General features: G+C 52.3%; 4 protein-coding genes and 2 non-coding genes across 7 annotated transcripts; 5 read left to right on the forward strand and 1 right to left on the reverse strand.

Annotated features, from left to right (window-relative positions):
• Positions 1–307: 307 nt before the first annotated feature.
• Positions 308–4,007, forward strand: cfl2 (cofilin 2 (muscle)). Its single transcript, XM_086128210.1, has 4 exons — positions 308–434; positions 2,043–2,353; positions 2,831–2,907; positions 3,204–4,007. Exons 1-4 carry the CDS (start codon positions 432–434, stop codon positions 3,314–3,316), a joined length of 504 nt encoding a protein of 167 aa, XP_085984336.1. The 5' UTR covers positions 308–431; the 3' UTR covers positions 3,317–4,007.
• Positions 4,008–6,102: 2,095 nt separating this feature from the next.
• LOC147195603 (cofilin-2-like) lies at positions 6,103–8,867 on the reverse strand. The gene is made up of 4 exons (XM_086128211.1): positions 8,703–8,867; positions 7,048–7,316; positions 6,407–6,483; positions 6,103–6,310 (listed from the first exon to the last, which is right to left on the reverse strand). The coding sequence occupies exons 1-4, from the start codon at positions 8,703–8,705 to the stop codon at positions 6,198–6,200; spliced, it is 462 nt and encodes a 153-aa protein (XP_085984337.1). The 5' UTR covers positions 8,706–8,867; the 3' UTR covers positions 6,103–6,197.
• Positions 8,868–11,016: 2,149 nt separating this feature from the next.
• Positions 11,017–17,314, forward strand: snx6 (sorting nexin 6). Of its 2 annotated transcripts, XM_086128208.1 has the most exons (14): positions 11,017–11,075; positions 11,264–11,314; positions 12,125–12,229; positions 12,305–12,415; positions 12,681–12,802; positions 13,022–13,145; positions 14,016–14,111; positions 14,170–14,275; positions 14,874–14,949; positions 15,029–15,068; positions 15,141–15,227; positions 15,304–15,463; positions 15,561–15,646; positions 15,732–17,314. In XM_086128208.1, the coding sequence occupies exons 1-14, from the start codon at positions 11,070–11,072 to the stop codon at positions 15,783–15,785; spliced, it is 1,224 nt and encodes a 407-aa protein (XP_085984334.1). In that variant the 5' UTR covers positions 11,017–11,069; the 3' UTR covers positions 15,786–17,314. The 2 variants fall into 2 exon arrangements, with proteins under 2 accessions (XP_085984334.1, XP_085984333.1); XM_086128207.1 differs by having other exon boundaries at positions 15,304–15,646.
• Positions 17,315–18,122: 808 nt separating this feature from the next.
• On the forward strand, positions 18,123–23,159 carry psma3 (proteasome 20S subunit alpha 3). Its single transcript, XM_086127945.1, has 11 exons — positions 18,123–18,228; positions 20,036–20,118; positions 20,234–20,357; positions 20,460–20,561; positions 21,635–21,708; positions 21,766–21,838; positions 22,281–22,346; positions 22,487–22,533; positions 22,632–22,699; positions 22,906–22,970; positions 23,035–23,159. Exons 1-11 carry the CDS (start codon positions 18,208–18,210, stop codon positions 23,077–23,079), a joined length of 768 nt encoding a protein of 255 aa, XP_085984071.1. The 5' UTR covers positions 18,123–18,207; the 3' UTR covers positions 23,080–23,159.
• Positions 22,130–22,211, forward strand: LOC147195606 (small nucleolar RNA SNORD53/SNORD92). Its single transcript, XR_015102741.1, has one exon. It is a non-coding gene; the product is annotated as a small nucleolar RNA SNORD53/SNORD92 (small nucleolar RNA).
• LOC147195607 (small nucleolar RNA SNORD53/SNORD92) lies at positions 22,748–22,827 on the forward strand. Its single transcript, XR_015102738.1, has one exon. It is a non-coding gene; the product is annotated as a small nucleolar RNA SNORD53/SNORD92 (small nucleolar RNA).
• Positions 23,160–23,436: the final 277 nt, after the last annotated feature.

Here is a 23,436-nt window from a genome sequence, read left to right on the forward strand (position 1 = left end):
GAATGAAATAATTTTCTCAGCAATTGAGTGAAATGTGTTCATTTCCCCTTCGCTGAGAGAAGGTAGAAGAACAATCGACCCTAATTGGGTTCATTTCACAAATGAGTGCTTCCGACTGGTTTACGTGGCTGCGTCACCTCTGTCACTCTCTCTCCGTTGGTGGGTGACGATGGTTGATCCGCCTCATTAATATTCAGTAACCAATCGTCGTTTGCTGAGTTGTAGCCACGCCTCTTCCCCTCCCCCCGAACCCTGGCGGCACCCCCCGCCCCCCGCGCCTCTCCTTTTCCTCCCTCCCGCCACCACCCCCTCCCCTCCCCGTCCCCCTTCCCCTCCTTCTCGGCTTGTCCACCCTTTTTGCTAGTCGCTACCCTCCCCACCTTCAGCGAAGCCTTGTAACGGCGTAATTTGGCCGACAAATCCGGGACAGAATGGTAAGAAGCGGCCTTTTCGACGGCACCGGCGGCTTCGCCGGGGCCCCCCGGCTTCCCGTCGGCACCGTGTAAGCGTTTGTGCGTGCGCGCGCGCGTGTCGTTGAGTAGCGGCCAGCGTGGTGTTAGCCAGCATGGCCGCCGCCGCCGCCGCCGCTCCACCGAGTCGGCAGCGGACCGAACGCCACTCGAGTGGTCGGACCTGCGTCCGAGAGAGGCCGGCGCCGCTTTTGACTCGTCCGCTCCGGTGGGCTTCAGCGGCGCGCTCCGCCCTACGCCGGAATTCAAACCGTTATGCCCCGGGGCGGCCATTTTAGCTCCGCAGCTGAGTAGCGCCAGCAGGCGCGCCGGGCCGGGGCTGGCTGGATGGCATGTTCGGCTATCAAATTAATGTTGGAAAAGTACCAGCTCCGCAAAAAAAAAAAAAAAAAAAGCCGTGTGAGGTCCATTGAGTTGAGACCTTCCGAATGTGCACGAGAAGCACCACTAGTCCGCCCAGTCAATCCGTAAGTCAGAGAAAGGGATTTTATTTCAGTGGTATTATTAAGTCAGGCGGGGGTCCTGCCCCTGACACCAGGCCACTACCGAGGGTCCGACCCAGTCTGGCCGAATTCCAAAGTCCGGTCCAGACCTGCGCCTTGTCGGCAGCGCGGGTGTACCGCCACTGATTTTCATTGGGAGGTATGTCGGCGCTAGTTGATTGTCGCCACTGGACACCCCGCGGGACGGGACGGGACGCCTGTGTTTTTTTGCGCCTGTGATGGGCAGCATCCCAGGCCCCGTTTTGTTCAGCGAAGACGTCTGCGCTGTCGGACGGTCTGCGTCGTCGGTGCGGCCGGATGGATGCCTTGCGTAGCCAAGGATGAGAGACGGCGCGCGGCGCGGATGCGTATTTGGAACGTGGAATTGAAACGGATTGACATGTCTTGGGACTATGGCTGAAAACTAGCATTTCTGCTAAGTCTGGCGCATTTACACAGTTTATTACTGCGTGGATTCATGTGCACTGTCCCGATGAAATAAATCAATTCATAAACACACTGACCGGGACCAGCCTTGGGCCGTAGTCAAATGAAAATCACATTTGATCCGACGTTGACTTGGGTCGTAAGTATGATTTTCAAAAAGACTTTTGAGAGTTGAGATGACATTTTATATTATTGGCATACATTTTTTAAAAAAGTTCATTTACTGAGAGATTGACTTGGAAATGAAAAAAAAAAATCAGCACCGTTAGTTGCCGATGTTGTGTTTGCACATTCGCAAAATGGTTCCAAATATTACGGAAAGACACTTGGATAATCAAGTGGTGCGTTTTAAAGGAGGGAATTTGTTAAAAACAAAACCATCTCATTATGGCCTGACATTAATGGTAAATAATCGTCAACATTTGAAAAGGCCCCGAGAGAACTGGCCCGCTCCGAAACGCCGCTCCGGCTTCTCGGAGCGATTTGTGACTGTTTGAATGGGATCCGGTTTTTGTATCGGACGCGCGGCCGTTCGATAGCGACGCGGCTCGAAGGCGAGCCGTCGGTCGTTTCCGTCCTCGAGCGTCGGTCGCCGGTCGTACGGGTGGGTTCCCGCGATAACCTGGCGCGCGCGTGTCTCCAGGCGTCAGGCGTGACCGTGAACGACGAGGTCATCAAGGTTTTCAACGACATGAAGGTGCGCAAGTCGCACAGGTCGCCGGACGAGGTGAAGCAGCGCAAGAAGGCGGTGCTCTTCTGCCTCAGCGACGACCACAAGAAGATCATCGTGGAGGAGAACAAACAGATCCTGGTGGGCGACATCGGCGAGACGGTGGACGACCCGTACGCCTGCTTCGTCAAGCTCCTCCCCCTCAACGACTGCCGATACGGACTCTACGACGCCACCTACGAGACCAAGGAGTCCAAGAAGGAGGACCTGGTCTTCATCTTTTGGTGCGTGCGCTCGCGCTAACGCGTCGGCCGGCGCCGAAGCGCTTCTCTCTCTGTGCCGTGCCGCTTCCCGGGACCGCGAGAGCCTCATTCGAAAGCGGAGACGAGAATCGAACCCGCTTGCGACCAAAAGGACTTGCCCCTCATTAGAACCGATTGGGCCGGGACGGGACCTCATTCGAACTTCGTCCATGCTTATTAAGGCCGCCGTCATTTCACGTTAGTGGAACCTTATCGGATCCGAGTGACCTCTGTCTGAACTCGCCAGAACCATTTTGACACGACCGGAACCTAATTGGGTCCAAACCGAACCTCATAAGCAATGCTTTGACTTGACTGGAATCTTGTTGAGCCACTTTGATTTCAAGCTCCAATCTCCCTTCTGCTGCGCGCTAACATGCTCCCTTTGGTTAGCGGGCGCTCGGCGGCCAGAGCGCTTCCTCTGCGCGTGACCTCACTTCCCGGTCGTTTCCCCGGCAGGGCTCCCGAGTCGGCCCCCCTCAAGAGCAAGATGATCTACGCCAGCTCCAAAGACGCCATCAAGAAAAAGTTTACAGGTGAGCGCGTCCTCCGGTCCGACGGCTGCGATGAGAATCTCGTACTCGTTCTCCGGCGATGGGATGCCCGAGTAGGTCGAGGTTATGCGCTCCCTCTTACGAGTAGCGGTCAAGAGGCGAGCGGCGGCGTTCTGGAGCAACTGGAGATGCTGGATGGAGGACTGTTTTCTCCAACCGTCCGGCTGTGGACTGTTTTGTTTTGTTTGTTTTTTCACACACAAATCCGAGTGGCACGATGTCGGTGACCGCTTGACACGTCACAAGCGCTTGACGATGTCGCCGTCGTCCCCCTCCAGGCATCAAGCACGAGTGGCAGGTGAACGGGCTGGACGACATCCAGGACCGCAGCACGCTGGCCGAGAAGCTGGGCGGCAACGTGGTGGTGTCTCTGGAGGGGAAGCCGCTGTGATGTCGCGGGCGGCGAGCCAGCCTGCCGTGCCATCCGGACCCGACCGCCCCCGAGCCCACCAGAACACCGCTGCCGCTTGCCGTGTGTGTCCGCGTCATGAAGGAGTTGGCGTCTTCGGGCCTCAGTGTTTTTTATTTTTATTTTTTTGGGGGGGGGGGGGTTTGGCTTTTGTTTCGTTTGCTTTTGTCTCCCCGAAAGAAGATCTCATTAACTTAAAAATATGCAAACACCTCCCACTTTGTTGCCACATGAATTGTTGACCCGGCAGGAAAGGTCGTCTCAAGAGTTTTGCCAAAAAAAAACCCTTCTGCCTCCCACTGCGAGGTTTTTCTTTTTTTTTTTTTACGTGACTTTAATTTATTCTTGTTTGTCGCCGCGCGGCTCCACCATTCATCGCAGCGCAGTTAGCGTTAGCGTTAGCTCTCTCTCTCTCTCCCGCCCGCCTTACGTTTTGCTTTGAATGTAACCACCGCCGCCACACTTCACTAGAGTGCACTTTGATTTGGGAAGCATCGCACTACGGGAAACAGATCGGACCCCCTTTTGCCCCGCCAAGTCCCGGTGAGAGACGACCGAGCCCCCCTCCCCCTCGCAGCGACGACGAGAACGCGACAACATCCGCAGCCTTACGGTGGAACCTTGATTGTGACCTCGCAGGAAGCCACTCTGCAATAAAAGCCTGTGGCCCCGCCTCCCGTCTCGTCTGTGCCTCAATCAAACGCGGAACCCCACGAGGAGCGTTTTTGACTCGGTCCGAACCGCCAAGGAGGCTTGGCAATGGCGCTCCTCGATTGGTAGTGGCTGTTTTCCACGTGGAGACATGCGCCCCGACCATTTGAATGAGGTTTGCTGCAGCAGGGAGAGATGGAAAGCGGGCGAGACGAGAAACCCGATCGAAGACCCGAGCCTTTGAACCATATTGACTGGGCCAGAACCTCAGTCGGGACCAGACCACTTTAATGTGAGCGAAGGCCCATTAGAACTGTTATCGGAACCTCATTTTCACCACCGTGCCTCGATTAGAACCTCGTTTGAATTTGTCCCCGGCTTTGGTCGAACCTCGTCAGACCGCTGCCACTTAAGCGGAACGTCGACATTTGAACCCGAGACTTGCGCACGGCCGCATTTGAACCATCCCGGTTGCAACCACTCCAGCGTGAGAACTTCACAGAAAGTCAATCGGGGCCTGAATTAGAACCCCACCCTGACCTCCCTGAGGCGACCGGAACCCTCTTTCGAGTCAACGTGAAGCTGCGACCGGCAGCAGAGTCCAGGCTTCCTGCGTAAGTCGACCGACTTCCTGCGAGCTTCACATTCTTGCCCTTAGATGGAGCGGCAGTCGCGCAGTCTCGCCGGGTGCACCGAGAATGTGATCCGGTTTCTATTTGCGTCGCGGTGACGGCCCGGGCGCAGCACGCCGACGCCACACTTTGCAAGTCGAGGCAACCCTGACGATTTGCATTACCTGCCTAGCATATTAGCACCCGGCTACGGAAGCTGCTCCAAATGTGGTTTTCCAAAAGAAACGTCGGAAAGCCTCAGCAAGTGTTCTAAGTGTGACGTGTGTGTCAAGTAATACGTTTCGCGACGTGTATTTATTCTACGACCCGCGGTGAGAATGTCACGAATTTCAAAGGTCGGCGCACGAGTGTTGACTTTGGAGTTTTGGACAGTTTGAAATGGCCGTGGTCATTTTGGTCTGCGAAGGCGGTGCTTCCTGCCTGGGCGCGGCAGCCCGCCCCTCGAACCTCCACGACCGGAAGCTCGGTGTTGTGAGCGGAAGCACCGAATGCATTTTTTTCAGTTTTGCTTGCCACACGTGAGCTTTATCCCAAACCCCGCACACTTATGAAATAACACACTTGATCGAATTACCTTTAATAATGTTACCGTTATGTTAATGATGAAGTCACCGGTCATGCTTTAGAAACGGATGAATGTCGATAGACGGCACTTTATTACATTGCAAGGCGCCCACCTTCTCAAAGAATTCACTTTTAAAGCTAAGAGCTATTTTTTAGAACAGGTCTGTGGGCTACTCACGTGGTCTTTGGTTTGGCGGACGACGTAGGTGACCCTTGCGAACCATACCAGAATGCAGCTGACACGAAGCCCCACGCTTTTATTTGGAAAGTTTGCTTCCGGTAGCCGTATCGAAATTCCGGCCGTCGGCTTGGGGAGGTGCGTCTCATTTTACCTGCGATCGTGTCGTTGCACCAATAAACGGCACGTGATCAAACGCTTGTACGTACTGTCGTACCTAAAAAAAAAAAAAAGTAGGAAGAAAAGAGCCACGAATGAAATTGATGAGCAATTTTTTGTTTTGTATTGTAAAGTTCGCCATTCATCCAAACTTTGTTTCGAAAAAAAAACATAATGGTTGAAGGATAGAGGAATTTCAACGTCCACGGCAGGACATTGAACATCTCGGCAAGGCGTTGTGTTTACTGTGTGCAGTTTTAGGCCGTTTAAAAGCCAAGCGGGGTGATAAGGAGCCGTCAGACTTCGGACAAGAGGCGAGGTGTGCTTCCTGTGCGCTAACGGTGCCGTAACTCGTATCTCAATTCATTCTTGACGCCATCTTGGGAGGTAGCGTCTTGTTTTTGACGTCAGCAGGCTTCTGGGAGCTTGCTGTTGAGCCGGGTGTGTCGGAGGAGGGAGACACACCTAAAGCAGGCTAGATGGGCAAGGGCCTCTTGCCCCCCCCCCCCCCCCACTCCCGATTTGATGATGATTGTTTGAAGCCGAACTTGCTAAGAAAGCACACAAAAAGTCGAGGCGGGACGCATAGCCACCAGTTTTTATTGAAGCGTGGCTTTGTGGGATGTCACAAACAAGGTTCCGCTCGAAGGCCGCAGATGTCGTCCCGTCGGGGTCCGGGTCAGTTGGATCCCAGTTCCCTCCCCTCCACGCACAGAGCCCCTTTCAGCTTGGCGCCCATCTCCCTGATGTTCATGGCGTCCGCCATGTCGTGTAGATCCCACTCGGTCTCCACTGGGGAGGAAACATGCCGGTGACATCATCATCATCATCCTCATGCGACAACGACAACATGCGGGGGGTGTCGAGGTGCGCTTCCTGATCACTTACATTGCAACTCTTTCTTGATGTATTCTTTGGAGCTGGCGTGGACCATCTTGGATTTGATTGTCGCGTCCTCAGGAGCCCTGTGCGCGTGCGCCAACCGAACAGGAAGTGACATCACTTGAGCATGATGGTGCGGAAGATGAATTGTGAGTTGAAAGGTGGCGCTAGCAATGTCACGTGGAACCGAAAGCGCATCTGCCGGTCAACGGCGTTCAAAAGAGGACAAGGCGAGACTCAAAGTGGTTCTGCTCAAACCCTTCCGGTTCCAGTACTGGAGTCAAAGGGATTCTAACAAGGTTGGACTGAAAACCAAGTGCGTCTACGGGTGCGGGGGGGGGGGGGGGGGGGGAGTGCTCCCGCAGTCCCAAGTGCTTCTACGGAGCTTCCGCGGGAGTCGAAGCGGTTCTACTGAAAGCGCTTTTTGGTTCCACGCGACAAGGCTCAGCCGGAGTCGGAGCGCTTCGAAGCCCGCTCGGCCTCGCCCGAGCTCCGGGACCTTCGAAGTCTATTCTGGCATGATTGAAGCGAGGCTGAAAGCCGCCGCCAACCCCCCGCCGCCCCTCGCCCGTTCTGCGGAGTGAAGGAATCAAAAGGCAAATGGGGAGCGCGAGCCGCATGAGCGCATTGGCACGCGGGATACCCACCAGGCGATGAAGAGCAGCGTGTTCTTGTCGCCGGACTCCTTGGTCCCGTAGGCGACGTCAAACACGATGTATCGGCATTCGTCGGTCGGGAGCATTTTGATGAATGCGCCGAAGGGGTCCTTCTCGCACGGCTTGATTTGTCTCTCCTCGTCCACGACGATCCTCTTGCCGTCGTCGCTTATGCGGAAGAATGCCACTTTCAGCGTCTTCTTGAACTTCATGCCATGAAACAAGGGGGGGATGGCGGCATCCACCGTCACGCCTGACGACTGCCCACAACACACAAGGAGGAGTCCCGCCGGTCAAACCTCCGGCGCCGAACGCCGTCCGGGTTCCACTCAGGAGAACAAAGTCCGCTCGGAATCGCGCGCCGATGCCGGTCGCTCCGTCCGTCGTGACGTCGCGCCCGACCGAACTCTCGTCCCGTCGGTCTGTCGCTCCGTCGTCGTTATTTTAACCGCGCTTCTGTTATTGATCGATTGATTGAACGGCGTGGAAAAGGCATCGTGTTCTGATTTGCTACCTGTTCGAAGATGGCAATGTCTGTTCAGGAGAACTAAAAAAAAAAAGCCAGCACCAGCAACTCCCCCGAACGGCGGCTCTTCGGCGGAAAAGACGGCAAACCGCACCACGGCGGCAAATACGCGGGAGTCGCCATTAAAATATAGATCTCATTTCGGGGTTCGCTTCGGAGGGTTCAACTCCCATAAAAGTGCTGCTTAAAAAAAAAAAAAAACAAGATTCCGACCGATAGCTCACACTTTGGAAACTGTGACAGCCGATCGGCTCGATCGATTCTTTCCCATTTCGAAGCCGATTCTGTGTTTGTTTTTTTCTTTGTAATTGGTTTCAAATTTGGCAAGCCGGCGAACAACACTTCTCTGGGTGTGTCCAAATCGTAATAGGATTAATAGATGCAATCCTTTCGGGGACGGAGCCACGCGAACATGACCGTATTTGGGCAGACGCGGGTTCCTTCCCTTGAGCGACAATTTCACGCCGGTGACGGAAAAGTTTGAAGATCCCCGCCGTTGGGAAGGGGCGGTCCGAGCATGCCGCCCGCCGCCGCCGCCGCCGCGTTCTGCGGACAGACGACCGTTCCAAAAGCATTCCTTTTTCACCAGCCCACCCAAACAAAATGTTTCTTCTCTCTTTCGACCGCGCGCGGCGCCTTGTCAAAGAGAGCTCGGGACGGTCGTCGCGACATTTCAGATTTTTTCGTCATAGGTCACGTTTGACATGAGTGTGGACTGACCGTTAGTCGAAAAAAAAAACAACGCGACATTGAGCAAATTTTAGCACCCTGTATGTCGGCCCCATGCCGGCGTTTTTTTCTACATACGTCATGAAATGCTATACTTAGCCGCCCGCGCGCACGCTCGCGCTCGCACGCGGAGATTCACCAGTTGATGGACAACTCTCCATCGATTACTTTATCTACGACAGGAAAAAGAAGAAGCTAAACATTGGCTCCATGTCACACGAGCAGCCGGGAGAACCAGTTCCACCGAAGCGACAGCTACGCCTAAGTAGCAGGGGGAGCTAAAGCTAACCAGTGGAGCTAAAGCCAGCCCGCCAACTTCTCTGAAAACCCTCTCGGGGGGGCCCCCCCCGAGAGGGGTCGCGGCGGGAGCGGAAAAAAGAGGCCATCTTACCATCTTGTCTGCAAACGGGTAGAGACGGCTCGTAAACTGCGCAAGCTTCGCAACGTCCGGACAAATCGGACAAGGTTTTGGTGTGAGGCACGTATAAAGGCGTGACGGCGGCGCTGCGGGGAGTGGTTTTTCTCCGTACAGCGCAGCGAAACGGAATGACTTGGAGCGTGTCCTGACTGGTAAACTCCAACGCCACACCTTTTGGCCCAAACAGGTCCGACCACTCCGAATGGTGGAAGCGAGAGGGCCGACTCGACTCGCGCGGCACCCCCGGGGGGGGGGCTGTCGTAGCTTGTTGGCGGCTCCCGCTTTGAAATAGGTCTTGCCGACAGAAAAGGTTTGCCGGGCTTTCTCTGCCCCGGTGATGTGAAAAGGAAATGTGAAAAGGTTTCGATGTCCTCGCGAGGCCCCTTTTCATTTTTCTTCTGTGTGTGTGTTTTCTCTCCTATTTATTCCCAACCAAGTGTACCTTGATGCCATCGGCAATCAGTCCTCATCTTTTGCTCTGTGAGGGCAATTTCTTGATTTTTATTTTGGGTGCTCAGAGATATTTGACGGAGGACTCCAAGTCGAGACGAAGAGCGTGTGTGAACCTGCTCGCAGGAATTCCACTCGGATGGTTCCGTCTTGGTGCTCTTCTGCTTTCCTACTTTGCTCCTGTTTTTGTGCTCCCCTCGATGTTGCCCCCCCCACCCCCGTTCCTCCTTTCTTCTACTGTTGTATTTTTCGCGGCAACATTAGAAATGCCTTGCTTTTAGCCACAACTTATTTTGAAAGTTGTTCTGTTGGATTTGATCCCGACCTGTTATTAGTGTTCGGGATTTTTGACTTGAATTCATTTGTCAGTCGTGCTTTATGATGAACAGTCTCTGATTTGTTCTGACTTCGGTGACTTTAGTTTGGATTTTTTTCAAGTTAAGGGCCCGCCGACGTCCAAGTAGTCAGGCGCCCTGCTTCACTCGTGAGGGTACGGCCACAATCGGTGACTCCAAATCAGCCAAAGGGAGCACACAACCGCTCTAAAGAGCCACCGCAAATTGGAATTGGAAATATGGACCTCCACATACGACACGGGGAGATTTTGTTTGGGAGGGGGCGGGGGTCCAGGATACACCCCCCCTCCCGCTTTAAATATATAAATAAAACATGGATAGTCAATGTGTCTCAGCCTTTTTGGAAGAACGTTTTGGGTTTTAAAAATCTATACATTCCCCCCCCCCCCCCCCCCAGCGCATTTCAATGGCCGTCACCGATGTTTTTATGGCGCGTCTGCGTCTCGCGACCTTTTCGGGGCTGCGCGAACGATTCTGCGCATTCTCGTCGCCAATCGTGCGGCTGAATCAGAAGATTTGGAATGGCCGCAAAACCAGTCGCCGCAGTTTCGCCGCGTCACTCTGTGGGCGGTGGCCCGATGACGTGCGGAAGTGGGAGGGGCTCATCTGACGCACGTTTGCGAGTGGCGACGTAGCCAAGCTTTCGCGGAGAACGTCCAGTCTCGCCGAGCGACGCGGGTGGGTCTCGAGAGAACCACACCACCAAGAATCCGTCAACTGGAACGGAAGTGCATCACAGCCAACATGTTTGCTCGACTCAGTGATGATGTTGAGAAGCAACTCTCTCTTATGAATCCCAAAACGAGGGCAAGAAGAAAAAAAAAGATTCGAGTTGACGCCAAGTTTGACAGGCCACTAGGCGGCACCTGTGAGAGCAGATCCTCGCCGTTTCCTGGGCTCTTCCGCTCTTGCTCTGGCGCGTAATTATACTTCCTGTCTGTTTTGCAATCGCGTTCAGGTCCTTTCAGAGGACCTGGTGGTCCTGCGGTGCCCCCTAGTGGCCTGGTAAACTTACGTTCACAGACGTCAACTTGCATTTTTTTCCTTGCTAGCAGTTTTTCAACCAGTGCATGTGTTTTGGATTACCGCAGCGTTTTATTGATCTATTAATATATTTATTTGTTTGTCCATTTATTTAATTTACCTATGTATTTGTTTATGTCTACATATTACATACACCCATTTTCAATATGCGTACGTCTATATTTTATAATTTACTGTATATTTATTTATATACTTTTTGTTCTTCTATTTCTCTGATTCTTAATTTTGCTGCTGTAAATTGAGAATTTCTCCAAATGTTCGCACCTCAGTGGGATTAGAGATTTATTAGAACAATGATTGAAGATTTTTTAAAAACTGATTTAAAACAGGACTCCTTTTTAGAAATACGTCTTCACCTTCGGCAGCGTATCTATCTTGTTATTTGTAATTCGAATACGGAGACAGCGCGTCAATTGTGACGTCATGCGTCAGATGTTTTCAAACAACGTAATGACGTCACACATCTTCCTGTCTCCACCCGTTGGCAGCCATGATGGTAGGTTTGGTTCGACTCTTTTCCCTTTTCTGTGCTCTTTTTCTCATATTGACCGGGGCGCGTCGGAACCACGGCGCCGCTGGAGTTCCCGCGCCTCCCGCCCCCGCCTCCGATTCCCTTCCGCAGTTCCGGCGGGCGTCCGCTCGTCCGCCTAAAATGACGTCTCTGTGTGCTCTGTGTGCCCGCAGCAGGAAGGACTGGACGACGGACCAGACTTCCTCTCCGAGGAGGACCGAGGAGTGAGTTGTTGTTCTTCTCCGTTCTTCCTCTCGTCCAGCCGGGGCGCTTCTGCCCGCTTTGGCCCAGGCCCGGGGCCCGGCGTGGGGAAAACAAGCTGGCGTTAGCTCCGCCTGTTAGCATTAGCTCCCCGCTACCTTGATTTTTAGCCACGGCTTTGGGGGAACTGGTTCTGCCAGCGGGTCACGTGACGGTCACGTGTACCAGTTTGGGTTTCGGTGGCCGTCGGCCGCGGAAGGGACGCGAGGCTAACCGTTAGCGGTGATATTAAACAGCCATTCTCAACATTTCACGCGGTCTATTAGCACGCCCAACAAACTTGGCTTTCTCAGTGCCAGCATTAAAATCCAGTAGTGGGTTACTAGTTTAGTTGCCCGGCTTTAAATGGAGGAATGTGTGTCACCTATCATACGACGCTCGTGTTGAAGTTGCACCTTGGAGAAACTGCGCGTGAAGGCTTGAATACAAATTCTGGAATGAATCGAAACAACGAAGAGTTTTGCCTATTTTTCGATTGGTTGCGGTCCAAAGCAAAAACAACCAACAATTGCTTGTGTTTTCGCAGAAGGCGAATGTTGTGTTCATTTCAGGGTTCGTGCAAGGTCGCAAATCTTTTGCTGGCCTTAGGTAGGTCTGCCAACAGTTGTAGTGATTTTTCTGGAAAGCCAGGCCAAGGTTATCTCCCTTCGCCGACGGTCGCGACTGTTGACGCCTCGGTGGCTTCGGGGCTTGAATCGCTTCAGATGTCGCCGGCAACACTCGGCCGAACCTTCGGTCCATGTCCGTGTTTGATTTGGCGTGTGCGCGTGCAGCCCAGGGCGGTCAGCGTGGACCTCCAGACGGACGCCACGCTGCAGGTGGACATCTCGGACGCCCTCAGCGAACGAGACAAGGTCAAGTTCACCGTGCACACCAAGGTGAGGTCACTTCCGGTCCGGCGGCGCGAGGTCACTTCCCGTCGACGCCCGTCACGCCGCCGATTGTGTCCGCAGAGCACGCTGCCCAACTTCAAGCAGAGCGAGTTCTCGGTGGTCCGCCAGCACGAAGAGTTCATCTGGCTGCACGACTCGTTCGTGGAGAACGAAGACTACGCCGGATACATTGTGAGTCTCGCTGCCTAGACTCGCACTTCTTGCGGAAGAATTCCAAAATTCTACTTCCCGGTTAGCCGCTTTCATGTTTTTGACATCAACGTCGATACCGTAAAAATCGGTCCATGGTAGAGTGCTCGTCACCCAGACCGCAGGGATCTCCAGCCATCGGAACCTTGCCCGAGTGTCCTTGAGCAAGATACCGAAGTGGCTCGAGGTTGTACGAATGCGCGCTCTCGTCCGTATTATCGGCTGACGCTTGCCGTCGGGGCTTCAGATCCCGCCCGCCCCGCCCAGACCCGATTTTGACGCCTCCAGAGAGAAGCTGCAGAAGTTGGGCGAGGGAGAGGGCTCCATGACCAAGGAGGAGTTCACCAGGATGAAGCAGGAGCTCGAAGCGTGAGTCTGTCTGCTCAAGTCGGGAATCGGTCTCCACTCACTCCCGAATCGGGTGTCGGGAGAATTTTTTGGTCTTTCTTTCTTTCTTTTCCCGGACTCCCAATCCCCCACGTCGCCGTTCGGGCGTTGAGAATGATGAATGATTCCGAATGCGTTTGGAAGCATTCGCCCATTCGTCATTCCCTACCCCCGGCCGCGTGGCCTCACTTTCTGTCCCAGCGAGTACCTGGCCATCTTTAAGAAGACGGTGGCGATGCACGAGGTCTTCCTGTGTCGCGTGGCGGCGCATCCCATCCTGAGGAAGGACCTCAACTTCCACGTCTTCCTGGAGTACAACCAGGACGTGAGTAGCATATTTTGCTCGATACGCTTGATGTCCGGCTGAACCGTATCCTTGCGAGTGAGACAAGTGAGCGCGCTCACGGAACAAATTGGTTCTCTGATGAGGGGGGGGGGGCATCCTCGTACAGGGACCTTCCATCGGCCCACTTAGCGTAACGAGTGCAGCACTGTCATTGACAAGCAAGGCTCAATTGCGGACGAGGGCAAACGTGACACTCGTAGTTGGGGGGGGGGGGCAAGAAACGTGAGGGCAAAGTGCTTCGTGGCCCATACCGTGGTTATCGTGGCTATGGGCTAAACCAGGGTTGGGCAAACTTTTTGGCTCGGGGGCCGCATTGACTTTTAAAATTTGACAGAAAGGCCAGGTCAGCACGAGCTATGGTACATTAAAAAAAAAAAAACTGCATTTGTTGACAGTCCATATCAAACATCAACAGAACAAAAGCATGAAAGTATGGTATTAATATACTTTTTTAAAATGACGACAGTGTTGTTGATGACCTATTTTAGCCTGTGCATCGCTGCAGATGGGTTGTGATCAGACCAGTAGAAGTAGAGCGATACAGAGGTCCTAGGTGGTCGAAAAGACCCCCCCCCCCCCCCCCCGTGTTCTGCAACTTCAAGTCAATGCGCCACCTGGCGGTGAAATGCCTGTCATTACAAGTCCAATTGAAATGAATGCAATCATTCACATCGAACCTTAATTGTGGACCGACCTTCGGCGGGCCGGATTAAAAAGACCAAGGGGCCGGATTCGGCCCGCGGGCCGTAGTTTGCCCACACCTGGGCTAGACCGTCCAAAGGGCTTTGTGTAGCGTCACCCGTTTCTTCCCATGACGCCACCGATGACGTCGCTCTCTTGTGATGGCAGCTGAGCGTGCGAGGGAAGAACAAGAAGGAGAAGTTGGAGGACTTCTTCAAGAATGTCGTGAAGTCGGCTGACGGCGTCCTGGTGGCGGGCGTCAAGGTAACCCTTTTTCGTTTGTCGCCGCGCGGGCCCGCGGTTTGACGCCGTCTGTCCGCAGGACGTGGACGACTTCTTCGAGCACGAGAAGACTTTTTTGTTAGAGTATCACAACAGAGTCAAAGACGCCTCGGCCAAATCCGACAGGATGATCCGCTCCCACAAGAGTAAGACCGCCGTTGCATCGCGTGTGGGGACCGGGAGAGCGCAAAGGTCAGGAAGGGCATCGGGCATGTGGACAGATGGTGTCGTCGACGGGAAGTTCTTACAAGGCGGGACGTGCGCGTGAGACGGAGACAGAAAGCGCTTTAAGAATAATAATAATAATACATTTCATTTAAAAGCGCCTTTCAAAACACTCAAGGACACTTTACAATCAAAACAAGAACAATAAAATCACAGATAAAATTGTAAATAATAAAAGGAGAGATTAATTTAAACTTGAGGTCGTTGGGCTGATCCACTTGTAAACAGGAAGCGCATAAGACGTGCGGACCGGATGACTTTAGACGCGAGGAGAGGCAGTAGATGACAAAGTGCATGCGATGTGTTGTCGATGTCGCCACAGGAAGTGCATTTGATCTGTGGACAGGACGTTTCTATAGTCTGGGAGGGGGGGGGGGGACAAAAACAAGAAGTCCTTTAAGACAGGAAGTGTGTTAACACGGACCGGAGGTGCTCAAGACTTGTGCACGCGAAATGGGGATAGGAAGTGGTCAAGTCCCTCCGCGCGCCTTCCGACTCATCCGTTGCGTTTTTGGACAGACGCTGCGGACGACATCAACAGAATGGCGTCGTCTCTGTACGCCTTGGGAACGCTGGACTCCACGGACCTCTGCAAGTACGAAGGGCCGCCGCCGTGCGTTTGCGAGTCGCGGCCGCAAACGGAAGAGTCACGCCGGCGTCTGCTTGCGTTTCAGGTTCTTCCTCAAAGTGTCGGAGCTCTTCGAGAAGACCAGGGTACGTCGCGTGACTTGTCGTTGGCTAGATGTCGGGCCGATCGTCATCATTTGCCACCGTTACGTTTGACAGAAAATCGAAGCTCGCGTGGCCGCCGACAAGGACCTGAAGCTGGCAGACCTGTTGAAATACTACCTGAGGGAGTCGCAGGCCGCAAAGGTCCCGGCGAGCTTTGACACGGCAGCGCCCTGAAAATCTCGGTCGCCCGATGATGCGAGCGTGTCGCCCCCAACAGGATCTCCTATACCGCCGCAGTCGAGCGCTGCTGGACTACGAGAACGCCAATAAGGCTCTGGACAAAGCTCGCGCCAAGAACCGCGACGTCCTGCAGGCGGACACCAGCCAGCAGCTGTGCTGCCGCAAGTTTGACAAGATCTCGGAGTCGGCCAAGCAAGGTCACACGCTCCTCGTCCGGTCTCCTTTTCATCCTTTCTTCCTCGTCTCCTGCTCAGCTCAGTTTGTCTTCAAGCCTCATCTTTGTGGTGTATCCAGAGCTCATCGACTTCAAGACCAGGCGAGTGGCGGCGTTCAGGAAGAACCTGGTGGAGCTGGCCGAGCTGGAGCTCAAACATGCCAAGGTAGAGACCTTGTCAGTCACTTTGTTGGTGAGCCTGCTGATGAAGTCATCGTCCCCCCCGCACCCTCTCTCCCTCTCTCTCGCAGGGAAACCTGCAGTTGTTGCAGAGTTGTCTGGGTGTCCTGAAGGGAAACACTTAACCGTGCCCCACTTGTCACAGCCACGCCCCCTCCAGATGGACAACACTCTCTACATGGGGGCGGGAGGGGGGGGGGGGCTGTAGGGACGGGGTTACGGGCGCCATGTCGGATGGACTACAGAACCACAACAAGAAGGCTTAAAAAACAAAACAAAACAAAAACACTATACAGGAAGTCTGTTATCTTCATCACAATAACCACGCATTGTGCTCTTCATCAACACCCACACAAACGTTTGCATCAATCCAATCCAGGTTCTGGGTCAGTCTGGTGCATGTCCATGGTCCAGGCCCTGGTCTAACAATGTGGGTCAATCAGGATTAGTCATGTTCACTCTGGATTATTCCGGTCTGATCAGACTCATTCTGTGTTCATCTGGTTCAGTCTTGATCAGTCCGGTCCAGATCCGGGTCCTGCTCCCTTCTGGGTCAATGCGGATTAGTCAAATTCAATCGGGATCAGTCTGTTCCGGTGTGGGTCAGTCTGCGTCAGACCGGTTCTCTGGATCAATGCGGTCCAGGTCCCGGTCACTTGACCCTCTCAGTCAGGATTAGTCAGATTCGGTCCGGTCCGGTCGGAATCACTCTGACTGGTTCAATCTGGATCTAACTGGCACTGTCTGGATCAGTTGAGTTCAGGTCCCGATTAACCCTGTACATTCTGGATCAGTAAAGTTCTATTTGAGTCAATCTAGTTCAGGTATGGTCCGGGTTGGTAGTCAGTCTGGTGCGTGTCACGGTCCAGGTCCTGGTCTAACAACGTGGGTCAATCGGGATTATTCAGGTCTGGTCGGAGTCATTCTGTGCCCGTCTGGTTCAACTTGGATCATGTCCGGGTTTCATGTGGACTAGTCAAATTCAATTTGGATCAGTCTGGTCCAGTCGGAATCACTCGGTATCTGTGTGTTGCGCCCTTGCTCAGTCTTCATCAGTCATAATCACTCTGGATCAGACTGGTTCGATCTGGATCCATCGGTTCTGCTCGGGGACAGCCACAAGCAGGCTCGGCGTTCCCTGTTTCCTGGCATTAAACTTTGGCGAGATCATTGGGTGTCGGTAGACGTTTTTGCCGCCTCCTACTCCGGGTGTGGTTCCCGTCCTTATGAAACGAATGAAAGTCTTGTACAGCTTTGTATTCCAGTACGGTCTCGTGGGGGCTGACGGTCATCTTGGTCATCTTCCTCATACTTATCATAGCTCCTTTTTGTTTTTTGGTTGTGGGAGGAGCTTGAGTGTTTTTGCCTTAACATCACTCTTGAGTTTGTTTCTCTTTTATTTACCATGCTGTAAACGAATGTTTTTCCGCACTTAACGTGACCAAAGCTTCCGTATCATCCAAGGTGACGATAGAGTACAAAAATAAAGGTGCCAGTTGAATAAACGAGCGGATTTGTTTTTACAATAGTTTTGAAGGCCTGTAATCTTTATCATTTTAATTTTCCTGATATTTGCAACGGTTTCTTGGGACATTGCTTCATTTCATGGTGTAATCATTCCCAAATTGCTATTAAAAAGTGCTAAATATTGCAATATGGATGTTTGAGACACACTTTGGCCGTGGTCCAACATTGTGATAACACTACCGAAGGTCCAACTTTGTCCGCGTTGGGGGTTGCTCCTTCGCGCCTCTTTGGATTCTCATTTTTGCTTCGGGATCCTCCTTTCTGATCCGAGCAAGATAACTTGGAGCATAAGGGCGTTTAAGTTCTAAAAGCGCTCACGAAAGTTGGCGGTGCCTTTGTGCAACCTCTACGTCGCCGTTAGGAAAGGTTACTCCGGTCCAGGCCAACTTGTATGCAAGTAAACCCTGCTGTCAAAGAAAGAACAGCGTAGACCAGTAGTGATGGTTCTTTACAATATGTAGAGCTAACACTGCTACTTTGCAGCTGCTGGAATGTGCAGTAAGAATTGGTCAAACTATAATACTGGTCCAAAACTATTTTTCTTCTTCACAGTGAGTCAACGATAGAGTCGAAATATATATCATATAATTCCACCCTCCGCCGTCGTGACACCATGTGATAGCAGGTGCTATCGAGTCAGTATATTTCACATTAAAAGCGCGATTGGTGAAACACGCTTTCCTTATGTATTTCATGGCTATAAAAATACAATACGGTTGTTAAAATGCACCCCCTGAAATAAAATGAGATGGAATCCCTACGCGGATTGGCTTAGTATGGTTAGTTTGATTACCACCAAAATATAGGTCGGATAAAATTACTCATCTCAGCCTAAATTGTGGACTTTATGTATTGTTTCCTCATTTTCGCGGAAAACTCGCATAAATGACAAATGAAATGAAAGTATTACGCGACAAGCTATTATTGTGAAGGCGGTTGCCGGAAGAGTGTGTGCGAATAGAACTAAAGGATACATTTGCTGTTTTGCACTTCCACGCTGGACCAACAGTTGACGTCAAAATGAGCTCAATTGGGACCGGGGTAAGCATTTTGTCTCACATAAAACGTTTTATTTTCTAAACGTAATTGTTCTATTTTTCTGTTTTTCAAGAGGGTCAGGGAAAAGTAGTTCATAAGAATAGCATCTAGCGAGTTAGCCGTTAGCCTGCTGCTGAGTCACTTCACTGTAGCGAGGCCGGCCTTGCACCGCCATACTAATCCGAAACTAAAAGCGACCAGGAGTCTCGTCGTAAAGTATTTTTATAGCCATGAAATACACACGGAAAGAACGGCAATTGGTCACCAGAAACACAACCCCGGATCGCGCCATTCGAGATTTAGCGTGGTTTATTTTGTTCTTGGACGGTGAAGCTTCATTGAATGGGTTGGCCCGGAACAGCGAAACGTCAACGCGTGCGCCATATTGGATGTGCCCAAACTGGAAAGTGACCCATAAAAATACTCGTTCTACCCGAATTCTGCTGAACAAAACAACAATATCGTTAATTTGTGTATTTTAGAATTGAACGTTACTAGCTACGTATATATCTTGCTCTTCTATGCTGTTAAAAGAATTATCAAAATAAACCTAAGTGAAAAACCAAGATGAAAAATGACAACAATCATACATATTTAGGGCTGTTGTCATGGTAAATCTTGATTTTGTGCTACTTCCTGTTTAGGTACCTAATTTGCCCAATCCCGGAAGCGCGCAATGTGTGTTTTTTGGGATTAGGCCATTCATCGTTGTTTGTGCGCGATGCCCCTTTAAGGGTTAGAGCGACACCCCCAGCACGACCGTTTTACGACAATTCCACAAGAGTTTTACGGCATTACCCTGGTTTATGATATTGGCCATGTGGTCGCGCGGGCCAGAGGTGAAAATCTGCGGTGGGGTCGACACACGTGCCTGGTGCCCTGTTCCTCAAGTTGTCGTCCTTCGCCAGATATTGTCAACGTTTTCTTGCTAGGTGAGCACTAATAGCAAATATTCGAACGAGTTGCGAGCAACACGGTTATTTTGAAATAAGCACATTCAGGTTAAAAAGGAAATCGCGACTCTGCTAATCGTTGATCATGACACGTGGACTCTTTGTATGTGTGTGTGTGTTATGCTGCTTGATGTGAACTAATATTTGGTGTTTATTCCGCTCTACAGTACATAACATTTTGCATATAAGCAACAGCAAACCATGCAACTTAATACATTAGCTATGGCAGATAAAAACTTTTCAATTCAAATATAATCAATGTAAATAGAAAAAAAAATGTTGACTCAGTCTTTGCTCTAAAACATAGCAGAAGGGCGTCTCCTTGGTGCCCGTTAAACGTCCATGGAAATGAGTTCGGTCATCATAAAAGTCAGCAAATGAAAATTTAAAAGCCTGCAAAAGCGATTGCAGCCACACTCTAGGAGTGTGTGTGCGCGCGTGCGCGTACATCGAGCACAACAAAGCTGTTCAAACACAGCTTCTAAACACATTGTAAATGTATTTGAAGCCCACAAGCGAAAAGCAATGTGGGTGGGGGGGGGGCACATTGTGGTAACTCACACAGTTCTTCAGGTGAGATAAAGTGTGCTTGCATCAAGCGGTTTATTCGTCTCTCCCGGTTGAAGATAACTATAGAATTGGCTCAAAGAGTAGAGATACCAAAATGCTTGACGCAACCACGTTATTTTGTCTTGCTGCTGGGGGTGAGAAGTGGAATTGTTGTCAATATTGGCGGCGCTCACGTGTCGTCACGCAAGAAGCATGTTGGGCAATCTGGTTTTGTTTCATTGTCACGCGCCGTTTGAACAAACCAACTGACTACAAACCCGTCCCGTCCGTGTGCGTTTGTGTTCCAGTACGACCTGTCGGCATCCACCTTCTCTCCTGACGGGCGAGTCTTTCAGGTGGAATACGCGATCAAAGCTGTGGAGAACAGCAGGTGGGGGCGCGCTCGCCTCCTTGACTTGTCCCGAGGGTCCGTCGCGCAAACATGACAAAAATCGCCACTTTTTGTTCATGTTTATTTTTGTGCGCGTGGCCGTGTTTGTGTTCAGCACAGCCATCGGAATCCGCTGTAAAGATGGCGTCGTGTTTGGCGTGGAGAAGCTGGTTTTGTCCAAACTCTACGAGGAGGGCTCCAACAAACGCATCTTCAACATTGACAAACACGTCGGCATGGTAAATGCACACAAGCGCAGAAAGTAGAAATGCCGCTTTGAGTCTGCGCGAGGGTCGAGGTGTCCGTGGCTCGTAACCGTCCAACGGCCCTTCCCTCCCCAGGCCGTGGCGGGCCTTCTGGCGGACGCCCGTTCGCTAGCTGAGGTGGCCCGGGATGAAGCGTCCAACTTCCGCTCCAGCTACGGACACGACATTCCTCTCAAGGTGTGTACAACAAATATGCCTGCGGTCAAACGCACCATTCCAATTTCATTTCATGCTTGTGGATCTAGAACAGAGGTGGGCAAACTGCGGCCCGCGGGCCGAATCCGGCCCCTTGGTCTTTTTAATCCGGCCCGCCGAAGGTCGGTCCACAATTAAGGTTCGATGTGAATGATTGCATTCATTTCAATTGGACTTGTAATGACAGGCATTTCACCGCCAGGTGGCGCATTGACTTGAAGTTGCAGAACACGGGGGGGGGGGGATCTTTTCGACCACCTAGGACCTCTGTATCGCTCTACTTCTACTGGTCTAATCACAACCCATCCGCAGCGATGCACAGGCTAAAATAGGTCATCAACAACACTTTTGTCATTTTAAAAAAGTATATTATTACAGTACGTTCATGCTTTTGTTCTGTTGATGTTTGATATGGACTGTCAACAAATGCAGTTTTTTTTTTTTTATGTACCACAGCTCGTGCTGACCTGGCCCTTCTGTCAAATTTTAAAAGTCAATGCGGCCCCCGAGCCAAAAAGTTTGCCCACCCCTGGTCTAGAATGACACGGAAAAATCCACCGGTTTCACACGGGTAGCCGCCCCGCCATGCTGACTGGCGAGAATTTTTACAAGCGGACTTTTTCTTATTTGATCATTTTGCTGTTGTGAAATACTCATGTTGGGGTGCCTTTCGCTAAGACGTTAAAAATATCAAGAAACGGCGACGGCATTTTTGTTTGATTGATGGCCAGTCACTCTGCAACTGCCACTCGCGGCGTTCGGTAGGCAGGCGTACGCGCCCACATTTGCCTGCGAGAGTCCTGCACGTTTTTCAAAGTTTGGTGTCGTGTGTCTTGTATTTTGTGGGTGGCGCGTTTTTCTCGTGACCCGGGTCGCAGACGGTTCTCAAGTGGCAATGTCAAAACTCCTTTTCTATCCATTTTAATGAGGAAACGCGCGCGGGGAACAAAATGAAGTCCCCGAGCCGAGCTTCCGCCGTCTCGGTTCTTTTGCCATTTGAAATGTTTGTGGTAAGGCGGCGCGTTTCCGCTAACGGCGCTTCCTGTTGCCCGCAGCACCTGTCTGAGCGCGTGGCCATGTACGTGCACGCCTACACGCTCTACAGCGCCGTGCGACCCTTCGGCTGCAGGTGAGTTTCGAGCGCCCGCCCGCCCGCCGATTGGCTGACGGCCGTTGTTGTCCGCAGCTTCATCCTGGGCTCCCACGACAAAGACGACGGGCCGCAGCTCTACATGGTCGACCCCTCGGGCGTCTCCTACGTGAGTATCGGACGTGGCCGCCGTCGGCGCGCTTGGGCTCGCGAAGGAAGGCCGGAGAAAATGTTCACGGCAATGTAAGGTGGAGAATTTTTTTATTCTCCTCAAAAGCTGCGCCGATCCCAAAGCGGGCGCGGCGCTGCCATCTGCTGGCAGCCATTCGTCACGGTGGTTTTGGGGCCGGACTCTCGAATAGTTGACGAAACGCATTCGCCGCGGGCGTTTTAAGGCTCGGATTCGACCTTTTCATTGGGAGTTTCTTCCCGTTGGTTGCCGTGAACGTTTTGCGGCCCCTCGGTGTGATGATGCAGAGAAGGTTTCGCTCAACGAGCTGATGTCACGTGATGTCATCCCTTTCTCTTGGCTGTCTGACCACACGCGTGCAAGCGCGGTGGCCGTTGTCGCGCACGCTCCGCGCACGTCTCACTCGGTTTGTGTCTTCCAGGGTTACTGGGGGTGCGCCATCGGGAAAGCCAAACAAGCCGCCAAGACGGAAATTGAAAAACTGCAGGTGAGTTCGTCGAGTGAATCCCCCTCTTCTCAACGGATTAGTCCACGGTGAAAATAAACGCTCTAGTGTGGCGTGTACGCGTGACCCGACGTCACGCGGCAGGAAGTCGATCAAGTTTGCGATGTGCTTTTGTCTTGCAGATGAAGGACATGACCTGCAGGGAGCTGGTCAAAGAGGTGGCCAAAATGTGAGTCGCTTCCCCGATGCGCTTCGTCTCGCGGAGAACATTTGACTTTCTTTGCGGGAACGCTTCCGGGTGGCTCATGATGACGTGTGCGTTTTCAGCATCTACATCGTTCACGACGAGGTGAAGGACAAAGCGTTCGAGTTGGAGCTCAGCTGGGTTGGAGAAAGTAAGGCCGCCAAACCGCCGACGTTGGGTCTCCTGCGCCGGCGCGGGGGGGGGATGATGAGTGTCCAAAAGGTTTCGCTAACTGGACTGAACTGCTGTGATGTCACTTCCTCTTGGCTGTCTGACCACACCCGCCGGTTGTCTACAGCTTGACTGCCGGTTACCGTGGCGACTGACCCCCCCCCCCCACTTTCTCTGTCTCCCCAGTCACAAACGGACGACATGTGCTCGTCCCCAAAGACATCAGGGAGGAGGCGGAGAAATACGCCAAGGTGACGCGCACTCGCCCGCGCGCTTTTTGTGTGCCGCGTTTTAACACGGCGGTGCGTTTTTCAGGATTCTCTGGAGGAGGAAGACGACTCGGATGAAGACAACATGTGAAGCCGTCGACTCTTTTGATCTCGTTTGTTTTCATGTTTTATAATTCTGCTTTGAAAATAAAAGATGTTTGCCGCCCGGTCTCCTCGTGTCCTGGCGCACGTTTCTCGGATAAAAGTGGCACGTGGCATCCAACTGTCCATATATGGCCTCGCTGTCAACATTTTCCCGTTACGCAAAGGCAGCCGTTGTATTTGTCCACGTGATCGATCCACGAGGGTCTCGCATGAGCAAAGTTGCTCCTCTTGAGTGACGTTTGTGTCCCCTCACGCCGAGTCTGGAGCTTTTTCTGTGGAGGCCCCGTCCGCGCGACGTGACGACGAGGAATGCGCATCACCAAACACGGTAGCGAAAGACCAC

Source organism: Hippocampus guttulatus, chromosome 13 (assembly GCF_054856545.1).
Source record: "Hippocampus guttulatus isolate MCC_2025c chromosome 13, RoL_Hgut_1.0, whole genome shotgun sequence".
Classification (NCBI taxonomy): Eukaryota; Metazoa; Chordata; class Actinopteri; order Syngnathiformes; family Syngnathidae; genus Hippocampus; species Hippocampus guttulatus.

What these genes read in the sequence shown, in the direction of transcription:
- cfl2 (XM_086128210.1), top strand. An exon ending in GACCTGGTCTTCATCTTTTG is followed by an intron (nt 2,354 to 2,830) that starts GTGCGTGCGCTC and finishes TTTCCCCGGCAG; the next exon opens with GGCTCCCGAGTCGGCCCCCC. An exon ending in CATCAAGAAAAAGTTTACAG is followed by an intron (nt 2,908 to 3,203) that starts GTGAGCGCGTCC and finishes GTCCCCCTCCAG; the next exon opens with GCATCAAGCACGAGTGGCAG.
- LOC147195603 (XM_086128211.1), bottom strand. An exon ending in ACGCTGCTCTTCATCGCCTG is followed by an intron (nt 6,484 to 7,047) that starts GTGGGTATCCCG and finishes GCACGCGCACAG; the next exon opens with GGCTCCTGAGGACGCGACAA. An exon ending in CATCAAGAAAGAGTTGCAAT is followed by an intron (nt 6,311 to 6,406) that starts GTAAGTGATCAG and finishes TTTCCTCCCCAG; the next exon opens with TGGAGACCGAGTGGGATCTA.
- snx6 (XM_086128207.1), top strand. An exon ending in ATGAAGCAGGAGCTCGAAGC is followed by an intron (nt 12,803 to 13,021) that starts GTGAGTCTGTCT and finishes TTTCTGTCCCAG; the next exon opens with CGAGTACCTGGCCATCTTTA. An exon ending in TGGAGCTCAAACATGCCAAG is followed by an intron (nt 15,647 to 15,731) that starts GTAGAGACCTTG and finishes TCTCTCTCGCAG; the next exon opens with GGAAACCTGCAGTTGTTGCA.
- psma3 (XM_086127945.1), top strand. Translation starts at nt 18,208, where the DNA reads ATGAGCTCAATTGGGACCGGG. An exon ending in TGAGCTCAATTGGGACCGGG is followed by an intron (nt 18,229 to 20,035) that starts GTAAGCATTTTG and finishes TTTGTGTTCCAG; the next exon opens with TACGACCTGTCGGCATCCAC. An exon ending in GTGCGACCCTTCGGCTGCAG is followed by an intron (nt 21,709 to 21,765) that starts GTGAGTTTCGAG and finishes TGTTGTCCGCAG; the next exon opens with CTTCATCCTGGGCTCCCACG.